This window comes from Folsomia candida, unplaced genomic scaffold (genome assembly GCF_002217175.1).
Source record: "Folsomia candida strain VU population unplaced genomic scaffold, ASM221717v1 Fcan01_Sc012, whole genome shotgun sequence".
Classification (NCBI taxonomy): Eukaryota; Metazoa; Arthropoda; class Collembola; order Entomobryomorpha; family Isotomidae; genus Folsomia; species Folsomia candida.
This window is the reverse complement of record NW_019091204.1, coordinates 4,223,993-4,238,647: the sequence shown is the minus strand read 5'-3', so window position 1 is coordinate 4,238,647 and position 14,655 is coordinate 4,223,993. Positions and strand designations below refer to the sequence as shown.

Below are 14,655 nucleotides of genomic sequence, written 5' to 3'. Positions count from 1 at the left end.
ATTCCCCATTCATTCAAATGTCTTCTTTATTACATCTTTTAAAATATATTTAAAAAATGAGGTTATACAGGGTGATTTAAATGCCACGCTACAATTGAAGATTTTTTAATTGAAAAAAATCGTCAATTTCCCTTAGTTACCCAAAGTTTTAAAATTTACCGAATAGTTTTGTCAAAACGGATAAAAAAACTGATGGCAAAATTCTTAAAATGTTGAATTTCATAGGCAATTTCGGTAACTATTTAGTGAAAATTTATGAATTTTTCACATTTAAAAATTTTGCATTGTAGCGTGACATTTAAACCACCCTGTATTTACTTTTAAACTTCAATGACTACATATATAAATTTTAGTCAAGACTAAATAAAGATTAGTCTGTCATGGAAAAGTCCTATCTGAGGGCTAGATACGAATAAAGTACACATGCACTGATCCAGGTATTTAACGTGGAGCTAAAGTAATTGAATATTGACACTGAATAATTTACAATCGACACGATCAATAAATATTACATCGACGGAAAACATATCCCTTAATGTACCACACTGTTGTTCGTAAGTCGGGAAACAGTCAGTGGATATTGAAGTATACTGCAGGATTTACATAATTTCAAACCACTAATTTAAATTTAACTAAAAATATGTATAGCGTCATGAAATGTTTCTTTCTATTTTTTATTTACGTTTTCTCAGTATTTGGCAAATCACATTTTTACAAGAAACTAACAAAAATCAAGCAAGACGCTGATGCTGACACGATTTGTCTGTATACTCGTTGGGGTCGTGGTTTCACGGATGATGAAGTCATTCATACTCAAAAATATCAGGTCCAAATTATCCTCAGAGCTGAATCAAAACCTAACTTCACAACGACAAAATTCCTTCAAAGGTATGGTAAAATTTGCAATTTTATCCAATACAAAGGAGTGACCGCTACCTTATCAAGGAGTAACTTACCCTGGGACTCCCAGGCTGGGAGTTTGTCCAGTTCAACAGTAGGAGTTCCAACTATCATCTCGTTATGTGCGGAAGCTTCCATGAAGCTAAATCATATCCGTTCTCCGGTTATGGAAATATTCTATATATTATCTCCAGGGGAAGCGGAGAATTCAAAATTTACGATCTTGACGTATATGGAGGGGAATTCTTAGAACGGGTTGGAGAAGGTAATTATTACCGTAAAAGGGCGAATTTTCAAGGTCGTGTTATCAAGTTTGGGCATCCGCCAGTGGCAAAGCATTCTATTACGGAAAAAGCTATTCAATAAGTTTTTACCAAACAAAAAGAAATGTATGGACATGATGCCACATACACCCACTAAGAAAAGCTACAAACCTAATTCTTGCTAGCAATATCATACGTCCTTATAATCTGTCACTACCCAAACATCGAATATTACTTTATCATGATATCAGAATAGTATATCGAACAGAAGTAGAACCAGTTAGGTTAGGATGGCCAGTTGTAAAGGATGTGGTCCTAGTATACTATGTATGACAATTCTAAGGACTGTATGGAATTCCATTTGGTGATGCGTGTCATCGACTTTAAACCTTTGGACCTTTAAGCTAAATTGGCATTTTCCTTATAAGATACACTTGGAATTTGCATTATATAAAAAATATTTAGAGAATTAACCAAAGAATTACACACTAACTCAAACAAGGTATCAAATGTCCTACACGTATAAATGTCTCAGAATCGTTCTCCCTCGCTGGCTAACTTCTCATACCGAAAATCATGGTTGTTACATACACGATAGGTATCGAATTACGAACATGTAACAATTTCTAGTACCGCCTTAGCTTGTCAAAAAAACACTATTTAAACAACATACTCGTGGTCAGTAATCAGATTTATTATATGTGCACATGTAAAATATATAAGTATGTATGGGAATATATCTATGTAATATTGGAAATGGATACATTTCGAAAGAACAATAGAACCCCGAATACACAGGAAATTCTCGATTGATCTGTACATCATTAAATGAAATATATAACAAGTCGATACCAATAAACTTAAGACTTTTTATTATCCTTATTTCACAGTGAGGGCGAATCTGTCGACGATAGTTTTCTCGCTACTGTGATTGTGTTCACCCAATACTTAAACGCCACCCTTGGCCCACCTTACATCTACTCCAGTTACGGAGAACTAAATTCCACCACCCAATTGTACGATGGACTGTACGGCGGCCTTCAGTCTGGTGAAGTTCATATCGCCATCTGGCAGCTAGCAAGTCAACATGATGGATTAATTTCAACAACATCCGACGGCATAACGGACGGTCTCGCCTTTTTTACCAGCCTCAAAAAACCGTTAGGGAATGCGAACCCAGCTGCCGCCCTATTAAAACAACTGGACCCCATATTCCTAACATATTTCGTCGCCTGCACCGTCCTCATTGTGGTTACAATAATATTCACAAAACCGCGAGAAAAATGGCGCCGGACAGAAATATGGTTCTCCACACTGGCCGGGATTTGTCGCTTAATTCCTCAGCAGAACATCAACCTCGAAATGGAGAAGTAAATATTTATTCGTAAACAAAGTTTTCCGATTTATTTTTCTACAACAAATATTAAAGCCACATACAGGGTGGTTAAAATGTCACGCTACAATGGAAAATTTTTCAATTGGAAAAGTCCCTAAATCTCCATTAATTACAAGAATTTGGATTGAGATTTTTATAAATTATTATCAAAACTGATGACAAAATTCTTAAAATGTTGCATTTTAGAGACAAAATTTCGGTAACTAATGGAAATTTATGGATTTTTCCTATCGAATAATTTTTCATTGTAGCGTGACATTTAAACCACCCTTTATATACGTCATATAGTTTTTTCTCTCATGTTCAATGTATTTAAATGCAAATCTTAAAATTGAATCTACTCCAAGAGTTTTGGGATAAATGCAACTTTAAAAATTTTAATATAAATCTAATTTTTGGTACTACGAACGAGTCTGAAAAAAATTAATAAATTCGTTCACCATTCTCACTGTTAATTTCCTCAAAAATGACTTCGCTAATTTTTTCAAATCGACTTGCTTGTAGTACCAAAAATTAGATTTACATAGATTAAAATTTTGATAGTTGCATTTATCATAAATGATAAATTTAATTAATGATTTATGATAAATTTAATTTATCATAAATGCAACTTTAAAAATTTTAATCTATGTAAATCTAATTTTTGGTGCTACAAACAAGTCAATTTGAAACAAAAAATTAGCGAATTCATTTTTGAGGAAAGTTACAGTGAAAAATGGTGAACAAAATTGTTAATTTTTTTCAAATCGACTTTTTTGTAGTACCAAAAATTAGAGTTAGATAAAAATTTTAAAAGTTGCATTTATCCCAAAACTCATGGAGTTGATTCAATTTTAGGATTTGCATTTAAGAATATGGAACATGGGTAGAGTAAGACTAAAAACTCTATGAAGATATGTATGTGGCCTTAACTTTCCCCATTTTTTTAGACAACTGGTCCAGGGGAAGATAAAGTTTGTCCTGGGACCGTGGTTTCTCTCCTTAATCCTACTTAGCTCCGAATTGCAATCTGTCATCGTTTCGTCTTTATCAACTCCTGACTATGCCGTTGCTCCGGAGTCATTTGAAAAGTTGGTTTCCTCAAAATTTGCAATCTCCTTATTCGGCAATGATAGCTGGGCAAGCTACGTCGTGCGTACTTTGGCGGCTGAGCAAGGAAAGAATTCCTTGTTTGGTAGGGTAGGCTGGCCGACAAAATTGAGTCGACTTCGACGTTCGCCGACATTTTTGCCAATGTGAGAATTTGATTTACAAAAATTTATCAGACTTGTAAAAAGAGGGACTATTAAATTATGAAGTTTTTAAAATTTCCATATGTTTCTCGCGGATGGAAAAATGGGGAATCGTTTGCATGGGTACGATGCAGGCAGGACTGATGAGCGCGTATGGATCGTTAGTTTCGAAATCTGGACAGATTTTATTTCTCAAATCGACCGATACCAGGATGTTAGTCTTGAGCGTATTGCATTTTTCGAAACATATGGACCATTTGCAAGGTACGAAATTTAGTACGAAACAGAAATATCTAAAAAAAAATACAGGGCGGTTTTATGTCAAAATTTTTCAATGGGGACATTTCCTAAGTATCCACAGACAAATTTTTACTTTGTGGTTGACGAAAATAAGTTAGTTAGGACATGGAAAATAATTATGTTTTTAGAGACGTAAAATTCTTGCACTGAAAAATGGCCCATTTCAGTATGACAAACTTCTAAATCATCTTACATATCGTCGGACTAATTCCGAAAGGGCCAAAGTGCAGTCGATGCTTAATTCCGAAAGGGCCAAAGTGCAGTCGATGCTTAATTCCGAAAGGGCCAAAGTGCAGTCGATACATAATTCCGAAAGGGCCAAAGTGCAGTCGATACATAATTCCGAAAGGGTCAAAGTGCAATCGATGCTTAATTCCGAAAGGGCCAAAGTGCAGTCGATACATAATTCCGAAAGGGCCAAAGTGCAGTCGATACATAATTCCGAAAGGGCCAAAGTGCAGTCGATACATAATTCCGAAAGGGCCAAAGTGCAGTCGATACATAATTCCGAAAGGGTCAAAGTGCAATCGATGCTTAATTCCGAAAGGGCCTAACTACACAAAAACTATTGAAAAGACTTAACTGCATTTTCAATATAACTGCATATATAACCTCAATCCCTGAACCTGTGAATATTTCATTTGCAAAATTTTACCATATTTAGTTCAATACTAAAGGTCGGTCGTGCCCATCGTAGAATTAAAATTTTAAAAATGCAATATTCACAGGTTCAGGGATTGCGGTTATATATGCAGTTATATTGAAAATGCAGTTAGGTCTTTTCAATAGTTTTTGTGTAGTTAGGTCCTTTCGGAATTAAATATCGACTGCAATTTGGCCCTTTCGGAATTAGTCCGATGATACGGCATTAATTTAAATTTATTAACAGTCACTTTGGACCGAGGTGTTCGTTCCTATTTGGAAGCGGGCATCCTCCGGAGATGGTTTTCATGGAAGAACTACCGAATTAAGGGTCAGCGTAATGCAAAGGCGGGATTACATCCACATTTATCCAAGGAAGATGAAACTGCCCCTGGTCAGTCATCAACATTGAGCTATTTCCTAATTGTTTGTACCGGAAATATAATTGCCCTCATGGCGTTTATTCGAGATGTTGGTATAGCTGGGGTTTGTAAATTCGTTATTTCGGTGAGGGTATGGACTGTCAAGATTTTTGATTACCGTCTCCATAACCTGGTAACAATTATTACTGAATGTGTAACGTATATGCTTGTGCAAAGACGGTAATGCGCATAAGGATTTGATAATAAATCTCTGCCCTACCTCTAATACATAATCGTTTACCAGTTTATTGTATAAAAACCTGTCAGTACTATACATTACTCTACTGCTATCAGTAAGGTAAGATATTTGGTACCAATGGGTAACAAATTTATTATTAATTGGTAACCATCTTTTAGGTTTCTTAGGTTTAACATAATTGTTTAGAGTATAGGAACGTCGGATGGGAGGAATAAATTAAATTCATACAATTTTAGAAGGTCTTATTATCTGGAGCCTATTAGTCTCGGTGAAAGTTTATCAATGTAAGTTGCCTATTTATGCGAATACAACATTTAGCGTAAACTATTTGCAAACATAATTTATGAATATTTAATGTTAATAAATATCCAAAACACATTCTTGACTCTTGACCTTATCATACAATGATTATTGTTCGAAGCAGGGACATGTTTTATTTATATAAAAAACACAAATCTTTTGATTTTCAATTAACGGATTTACACAAGATCAATTTAATAAATCCATCTGAATAGTTATTAATATCCTCATTTAGTACAATTTTCATAATGACGCCAAATACATATTACCTGAAGTAAAAAAATCTAAGATCAAAGTAGTTCAATATCCCAAACCAACTTGGGATAAGTAAATTTGTCAACGTTGCTAAGCAATTTTTATAACGTTGCTACGGAAATTTTTATTTATGTTGCTAAGGCATTTTTTAACGTTGCTAAGAAATTTTGGTAAAGTTGCTACGGGTTTTTTCATGTTGTTAAGGAATTTTTTATGTCCCATTGGTGTTATGCGTTGTTAGTCATAATCAAAATCATACTGAAACTGATACTGAGAATCATAATAAAACTGAACATCATACTGAAAATCTTAACAAAATCAATTTGTTTGTCTTTCGAAATTCCAGTTTACATTATTGCTACTCAAATACATATAAAACAAAAATCATATGTATGCGTAACTAAAAAATTCTAAAACTTGACGTTTACATATATCGAGGTATGTATGAAATTATTATTTTTTAATTACTAAAATATTGAATGTATGTATGTACTACAACTAATTGTAAGTTTGGCTTCGAGTTATGGTGGTAGTTTTCTTCTTGATGACCACATGAGAGATACATATTATTACTAAATAAACCGTAGTAACGTTAGAAGTAGCTCACCCTGGTATAATTAGTTGGACATAATTTTGCATCAAAGGTGCAAAATAAGCGGAGAAAATAGATGTATAATTTTAATTTTTATATAATTTTGCACCAATGTTACAGAATAAACAGCAAATATGTAAAAGAAATTTGATATAATATTGCACCAATGGTGCAGCCGAAATGGCAAAAATTGGGACTAAATTTTGACACGATTTCAAGGTTAAGTGGTGTCTGCCTAGGCTAACTAGAACTTTCAGTTAATCCTAATCATTGGTGTAGAATACATCGATTCCTCCAATTATTTCGCACCATTTTGCGTTAACGATTTTTGGATACCAATTGTGCTACAAATTAGGGTTAAAATGGTCTTGGGGCTTATTAATTAGCATCAATTGATGCAAAAAACTCGTCAACAGACAGACGGACAGACGGACAAGAGGAATTCAATAGCTCTCATGCTACGCAGGGTGAGCTAATAATCTCAATTAAAATATATAAAGAAACTGTATTCACATAATTATTTACATGTCTTGGAGCTGCACAAATATTTAAATATAAAATACTTAGGAGGAGAGCGTCACCACCTGCCCTTCACAGATCTCAATGCCCTTTGCATATGTGGTAGAGTCCCATGAGTGTATTAAAACCCTGAAGTGGTTTGACTCCATGGCCACATTTGCGTCCGCCACACCCACTCAAAGGGATGAAAACCACAAAAGTTACCAACTTCAAAAATCCACCAAAAATCCAATTTTGCGCGGATTTTGATAAAATTTGCATTTTTGTGATCCCAGATACTTGCCTGATAATATTCGATAGCAATCTCAAGTTTTTTGAAATTTTCGAAATTTTCGAGCTGATGAACTATTCGAAAAAATTCAAAATTTCAAAAAAGTTGGGATATCTACTGGATATGATCACACAAGTATCTGGGATCACAAAAATGTAAATTTTATCAAAATCCGTGCAAAATTGGATTTTTGGTGACATTTAAAGTACATGAAAACAGGGCTTTTTTCCTGTTTTTGGCGCCTTTGAGTGGGTGTGGCGGGCGCAAATGTGGCCATGGAGTCAAACCACTTCAGGCTTTTAGTACACTCATAGGGCACTACCACATATCCAAAGGGCATCGAGATCTGTGAAGGGCAGGTGGTGAAGCTCCCCTCCTTAGTGGTAATTAAATGTCAAGGAACTTTTGTCGCAATCAATCTATTTTTTGGCCCAGCTTGAGAGTAGATTAATAACTACCGGGTTAACTAACTGATCTGCATCCTTGCCTAGATGATAGTCGAAATGGTTCCACTATGTAGAATGTTAAATTAACTCACTTATCTTCATGTATTTATAGCTTAAATTAAAAATTTACCAATGGATATTGAACTGGCGAATTGAAAACTAGATTAGGCAATTGTGACGCAAGTCGTTTCACATCGATTGGATTCACCTGTAATGACATAAATAAATACACAAGTATGTGTTCGAGTTAATTTTCTTTGTCAAGTGGTTACACTCTTTAAAAAATTATAATTAATCATTAATTATTACTACGCGGAATGTACATATTTATATACATATGATATGACATGACTCCACCGCAAGAGTGGTATATTTAACTGCTATAAAGGATTTAATCGGTATAACTTGGAGTAAGCCCATGCATTGCTGATGCACTACTGCACATTGTAACGGTTCAATATGTGCAGTAGCTACATACACAAATATTACCCCTTGAGTTGGAATCATACCTGTTCACTATCATTCATATGACTGATTATGATAGAGAAGGAAAATAAAATTAAACGACGAAAACAATTAATTTAGTCTTAGCCTCAATTGCGACTAGTCCTTCCTGTCATTTCAATGAAAATGACAAAAATATTCCGTCTTTCATATGAATGACTATGAATGAAAGGATTTTTCATTCCTTTCATTTTTCACCCTATGTATGCTTAATTTGTACATGGGGCGAGTAGGAACTGAAGTCAGATGAAGTGAAATGAAGTTTGAAGGAAAATGATTGAGTGTGAGTGAATGAAAATTTTCAAACAGAAATCGGGATGACTGAAGTTTGAATGAAAATAGGTTTTTTGAACAGGTACATATGGGTAGAATCATATAAATATGTGTATTATGTTGTCAAAAGTTTTCCTTACGACGGCATCATTTGGACCCCAGAGCAGAGCCACGGGTACTGTCGTATTTTTTACGTTGTACCTTGGCGGCACCGAGCTTCCGTAGCGCATCATATTTTCCCTGTGTCCATAATCATATTGGCAATATATTCCAGTGTGGATAAATTGAACAATGTGTGCCACCGTCTTGGTAGAAGTGGGGGATGGCGTATGGTTGTAAAATAGTGGAAGCTGATTCTAATTAAATGCATGTAGAGACAAAATAATCATCAAAATTTTGAAAAAAAATTAAAATAAATTTTCGCGTACAATTTGAGTTTGAGGTAGATCCCACCCGGCAAAAAGGAAGTTAATATTTGCACAGACGGTTTCAGCGATCCATGTATTCGAACAGAATTTTGTACCGAATCTAATTCACGAAATTAATGAAGTTATAGATATTTGTTAATTTAGGAAGCAATAATTATAGCTTACAAGGGAACCTCAACCACTGTCCCATCTCGATTTCCTTCGTAATAGCCTTAATCGACAGATAATTTAATGAAACTAAAACTTTGTCATAGAACATGCGGTGCAAAATCACGTTTTCGCGAAATATTTGGCGAGAGTTGCACCAAAACCTGCATTTTCCCAATGCTTTTAACATAGCCCCCAGCATTTCGAATGATGAAATGAACTTTATAGAATACTGAAAAAATATTTATGTACCCATCCGCGTAATTTCAGCCTGATCACGAATATGCAAAAAGTGGTGCAAATATTTGCCAATTTTTTGCAAATTGCGAAAATCGAAAAAATTTCGCAAATTTGAATTCTTCTTTCCTTTAAATTCAACAAAATTTTAACTAATGTAAAATTGAATTTTTTTATTGCAAAAAATTTGCAAAAATTTGCAAAAATTGAAGTACGCAATTTCTCAATTTTTCATTATCGTTTCATGATACAAACTAAAAAATTATCATTTACATACATATGTATGCATGTACGAATGAAGGAAAAGCGAATTTGTTTATCAACTAAAAATCACGCCATACATTGCAACTTTTTGCAATTTGCAAAAATAAATATCGCAAATAATTTCGAAAAATACGTAAAAATAGACTAGCATTGGTTATTTTAACTAATTTTCATGAAAAATTGCGAGCTTTAATTTTTGAAAATTTTTGCAAATTTTTGCAATAAAAAAATTCAATTTTACATTGGTTAAAATTTTGTTGAATTTAAAGGAACGAAGAATTCAAATTTGCGAAATTTTTCGGATTTTCGCAATTTGCAAATAATTGGCAAATGTCTGCATCACTTTTTGCATATTCGTGATCGGGGTGAAATTACCCGGACGGGTACATAAATATTTTTTCAGTATTCTATAAAGTTCATTTCATCATTCGAAAGGCTGGGGGCTATGTTAAAAGCATTGGGAAAATGCAGGTTTTGGTGCAACTCTCGCCAAATATTTCGCGAAAACGTGATTTTGCACCGCATGTTCTATGACAAAGTTTTAGTTTCATTAAATTATCTGTCGATTAAGGCTATTACGAAGGAAATCGAGATGGGACAGTAGTTGAGGTTCCCTTGTTAGACGAACGCATTGTAAATCCGGGTAAGCCAAGGTGGAAGAAATTCCCCGTTCCCGAGAATATCCAAGATGATCTAAAGAGATAAGACGGACTGGATAAATTAAGTTTTAATTAACAATGTGATGGTATGAGGTGGTTATCGCTGATATCCACCGGACTGATTTTAAATTATTCAGGCACAAAAATAAGTGGACCCGTATTTTTTCGTTTTTTCCTTAATGGGCATGTTTACGCACGTGGCGGAATTTTAAAAAAATTGAGCTAAAATTCGGATTTTTAAAAACGCTGTAACTTTTCGAATTTTAACCCGATTTCAAAATTTAAACGGAATTTTTGATTTTTTTCAGAATAAATAATAAGGGATAACCACCTCACACCTTCTAATTGTAAGTAGGGTTAATCAAAGTTGCATAATTCTATGAATCTGCTTTCAAGGTATACCTTTATCACTTTATGGAATGGACCGAAGAGTCGTGGGAACCCTGTCATAATATATCAATTGTCATAGATTATTTTTAATAAGTTGTGCACTTTGATGACTTAATTAGCTCTGTAAATAATTTATAAATTTGCTTACCCATCATATTGTTAATATACACGACTGGAGCTAGAGCCACCATTAGGCTTACCTTACAACAAAAAAAATACTTTCATCGAAAAATTAAAGAGGCATTGTACATCAAGAAATCGACAAATACAATGAACACCAATAATGGAATGAAAATTAACTCCATATGGACACCAACGATTTTACCATTTATAAAAAATCCGTAAATTACCAAGAGGATTAATGTAATTTATCAAGTTATAGAAATTGTGAGAGTGATTAATTGTAAAATATTTATATTATCTACGTTGACCCTGAAGAAGGCAATATTTATTTGCCGAAAGCTTGGCGAAGCAAAATAAAACTGTAAAGTTTACAAAATAGTCCTCCAAGACCGTTTCACAACATTTTTAACAAAAAAAATATTTAAGATTTTAAAAACTAGTTGAATTTCCAAACAATTTTTTTATAACATACTTTTTCATTATATTCAGGATGCAACGACATCATTGTCCAAAACATGGTTGTTCCCATACTGAAATTATGCATTTTTTATAAGTTTAGTCTATTTAAAACAAGTCTCGACAAGTGTCATTAAACATTTACCTGAATCCAACATATTTCAATTTCTTATGACCTGTTGTATTTAATATGTAATCAATCACGGCAGGTATGTCTTTGTCACCCATTTCATGAAAGCTGTAAAACAAATTGTATATTGATTCATTTGTTAGATTTTAATGCTAAACAGTTCACCCTAAATAAAAATGAGTAAAATTTACTCAAGGTTGAGTAAAAAAAAAAGAGGATGATACAACCAAAAGGTAAAATCTACCAAACTCTGAGCCAATTTTACACAACTTTGGAAACATTTTGTACAGCATTGGGTAAATTTCACTTTTAGGTTGTGTCATCCACTTTTTTTTACTCAACTTTGTGTAAATTTTACTCATTTTTATTTAGAGTGTTGCTCACCTAAATTCCCAGAATTCCTTTTGGCTTGGAGATAAGGTTAAATGCTCTCTAGAATAAGCGTTACCTCGAGCGTTACCCAGCCAGACGTCCTTCGGATAGAAATATTTGAATAAATTGATAATTTGATGATTCATGCAACCGTAAACATATGTATCTTAGCACATTTTTGTATAACCTACCCATCCAGAGTCGGCTAGTTTTAGGGCTGGAAAGAATAATGAGTTAATAAGCAACAAACGAAAAATTATTGCAATTTGCACTATAATAATGCAATTATTGTTTTATACATATATCGGATCCGAGCATAATGAGGATAATGTGGTACTGGACAGGGCAAAATAAGAGCACAAAAAACCTGGACAATGGTACAATAAGGACGGCAGTCCAATATGGACAATTTACATATTTTTGTGCTGCATACATACATATATACTTATTACGTGAAAGTTAATCAGTGTTTAAAATTTTCTGTTTCAAATAACTGAGGTCTGCAATTATTAAATTAGCGTTTGTGATGTACTCGAATGGTATAAATTTAAAGAACTAAACCACTCAAGTTTTATAATAATAATAATGGACTTATTGCATCATAGCCAACAGCTTTGCACATCTACATTCAAGTTTTATATGAGTTTAAATGAAGTAGAATTGTCCCCCTTTAGTGTGTCCTGATTTTAATATTGTCCAGTTTTTTTGTCGACCTTTTTTTGTCCGTATTCTAGCATTAATATATTGGTTTGTCCTCATTATGCCCTAAACCCGTATATGTAGGATTATTTCATAATTTAAGACTTTTTCATGATTTTTGGGTTACATTCTTTCTCTCGGGACTGTGTACATATATGATAACAATTTTATAGCTAAAACCTCACCCAAAAGTTTGTCCGGCTTGTTCATCATCCATTCAAAAGATGATGCAAAAAGGCCATGCTGCAAGATAACGACTGGCCGATGTTGGTGATGAATTTCATTTTCATGGAAATATTCATTTTTCCCATGTGGAATTCGGTGCATTGTCAAAACTGAAATTTCATATTAATATTTACACATGTCCATAATTAGTTTCATCATCAGTCTTTTCTCTCTCTAAGGTATGTACACTTGTCTTACCATATCCATCGGAAGTTACTACTTTATGACTTTCAACCGGATATCCATACTTTTGCACTAGCATTGGCTACACAAAAATTGGCATAGTTTTATACACACAAAATGCTAAAAATGCAACAATAATACAAATATATTTTGAATGAGCGTAATCACATCACCCTTCAAATTGAGCGTACCACCATAACTTGCAAAATTTTGCGAGATATGGGAGATTTCGCAAAAATTTTTGCTGGAAAAATATGGGATTTTTTGCAAATTTACCCACCAATTGGGTATGTTGTTGTTTCACATAATTATTTCGCAAACTCATCCTCACAATCGCCACCAAAAGAATGCAATGGCAAAATAACAAGAAATATGTAGGTGTTTTTCACCAAATTTGCCAGATAAGAGAGATTTGCAAAATCATATTTTGCGAATCCCCTCACGACCGAAATATTTTGCTGTTCGCAAGTTTGCTAAATGAGTTGGGACGCGAAATAAGACGATGTCGTGAGTACGCCCAATATATTCTATATTCGTATGGAATCCAGCCATTCTCTTACCGTGGTTAATTGAGCCGCTGGATTTTCATTGCTTTTCTTCAAGACTTGAGCCAATGAGAAAATATCAGTCACGGGGTCCTTAGAACTTTGAAAATCACTGTAAAGCTGGGAACCAACAGCCTTTATGCAAAGGAAGGTAACTACTACGCTTAACATTATTAGTGCGGAATCACTCGTCGTAAAATGACCCATTGCCTACACAACGTTTTGCAACTATTACTAATCTAATAATTTGCAGTCTTATCTTCCTTGCTACTTATCGGTCGTACTGAGATTGAACACATTAAATATTAGAATTCAGGAGTACTAAAGTATTCTTAAAGGGAATTAAAATTTGCAGTCTTATTACCATGCATATTTCACAATCCGGAAATTCCGTAGATTTTCTATGTGTTTAGATTTTACGTACTTATAAATATGCAAATTAGATGAATTCTGTTTCACCATACTGTTGAAGAAAATCACAATAAAACGTTAAAGCTGGAGATTCGTCGTCTTGATTTCACGTCACGTTCCACATGAAAACCCGCACAGAAAATAATTTTGTCAGAATTCTTATGAAGGTTTCGGTACGATTGGATGGATCTACGGCACTATTATTTAACAAGGAAGGTCCACCTCCCATTCCTCTTCCTCTCTTCGTAACACCTTCCTGTCCGACTTGATTATGAACGAAGAGTGAGTTAATTTTAGTAAAGTTAACCCTTATATATGTGTGACCAAGAGATGTGTTGCCATTACAAAGTTGACAATGCTAAAAAAGGAAGGTTGTAATATGTAAGGGAAGGCAGGAAATGCATATTATTACATAAATTTGCACAGAAATTGCAACCTTTTACCCCGTAATATTGTGAGATACATAGATATTTAGTTGATTGTCATCATGCTCTATAGAAAAAAAATTATATTAAAGATGCCACGAAATTTCTTAAAATGAAATGGAAATGGAAATGAAATGCTTAAATGGAAATTGCTGCATGCATCGTTTCAACGTTGCATGCAGCAATTATTGCATCCATAGTGCAAGACTGTCCATTTGTTCACGACCTTGTAATTTATCTTACTGACCTTTGGAATTAATTTTATTGAAATTCCAGCGGATGAGAGTACATACATAAAAACGTAGAAATTAATTGTTGTCATATGGAGAACAAAGACACGACAAAGACAAACCATGCTCTTTTTTGCTTACATAAGTACTTTCCTTCGACACCTAAAGAAGTTTAGATGCCGTACATTATTATTTGAAATTTGCGCGACATTTGCAC

The 14,655-nt window shown here is 34.0% G+C and overlaps 3 protein-coding genes across 3 annotated transcripts; 1 reads left to right on the top strand and 2 right to left on the bottom strand.

The window, feature by feature from the left end:
- The first annotated feature begins 3,534 nt into the window (after window positions 1–3,534).
- LOC118437161 lies at window positions 3,535–5,576 on the top strand. Its single transcript, XM_035855994.1, has 2 exons — window positions 3,535–4,055; window positions 4,981–5,576. The coding sequence occupies exons 1-2, from the start codon at window positions 3,887–3,889 to the stop codon at window positions 5,337–5,339; spliced, it is 528 nt and encodes a 175-aa protein (XP_035711887.1). The 5' UTR covers window positions 3,535–3,886; the 3' UTR covers window positions 5,340–5,576.
- Window positions 5,577–7,617: 2,041 nt separating this feature from the next.
- On the bottom strand, window positions 7,618–10,836 carry LOC110855243 (lipase 3). Its single transcript, XM_035856001.1, has 7 exons — window positions 10,788–10,836; window positions 10,652–10,692; window positions 10,219–10,283; window positions 8,943–9,042; window positions 8,655–8,870; window positions 7,868–7,945; window positions 7,618–7,803 (listed from the first exon to the last, which is right to left on the bottom strand). The coding sequence occupies exons 1-7, from the start codon at window positions 10,828–10,830 to the stop codon at window positions 7,711–7,713; spliced, it is 636 nt and encodes a 211-aa protein (XP_035711894.1). The 5' UTR covers window positions 10,831–10,836; the 3' UTR covers window positions 7,618–7,710.
- A 220-nt stretch (window positions 10,837–11,056) lies between these two features.
- On the bottom strand, window positions 11,057–14,042 carry LOC118432920 (gastric triacylglycerol lipase-like). Its single transcript, XM_035855929.1, has 8 exons — window positions 13,388–14,042; window positions 12,843–12,909; window positions 12,605–12,754; window positions 11,912–11,937; window positions 11,733–11,821; window positions 11,364–11,456; window positions 11,235–11,292; window positions 11,057–11,071 (listed from the first exon to the last, which is right to left on the bottom strand). The coding sequence occupies exons 1-8, from the start codon at window positions 13,577–13,579 to the stop codon at window positions 11,057–11,059; spliced, it is 690 nt and encodes a 229-aa protein (XP_035711822.1). The 5' UTR covers window positions 13,580–14,042.
- Window positions 14,043–14,655: the final 613 nt, after the last annotated feature.

Bases quoted from the DNA above. Each gene is read 5' to 3' on its own strand.
- LOC110855243 (XM_035856001.1), bottom strand. From the start codon at position 10,830: ATGGTGGCTCTAGCTCCAGTCGTGTATATTAACAATATGATGG. The intron at 9,043-10,218 runs GTTCGTCTAACA...TTCGTGAATTAG, and splicing joins CTTACCCGGATTTACAATGC to ATTCGGTACAAAATTCTGTT. The intron at 8,871-8,942 runs GTACGCGAAAAT...GCATTTAATTAG, and splicing joins ATCTACCTCAAACTCAAATT to AATCAGCTTCCACTATTTTA.
- LOC118432920 (XM_035855929.1), bottom strand. From the start codon at position 13,579: ATGGGTCATTTTACGACGAGTGATTCCGCACTAATAATGTTAAGCGTA. The intron at 12,755-12,842 runs GTAAGACAAGTG...ATGAAATTTCAG, and splicing joins AGTAACTTCCGATGGATATG to TTTTGACAATGCACCGAATT. The intron at 11,938-12,604 runs GTGAGGTTTTAG...TATTCTTTCCAG, and splicing joins CAAGCCGGACAAACTTTTGG to CCCTAAAACTAGCCGACTCT.
- LOC118437161 (XM_035855994.1), top strand. From the start codon at position 3,887: ATGGAAAAATGGGGAATCGTTTGCATGGGTACGATGCAGGCAGGACTG. The intron at 4,056-4,980 runs GTACGAAATTTA...ATTTATTAACAG, and splicing joins ACATATGGACCATTTGCAAG to TCACTTTGGACCGAGGTGTT.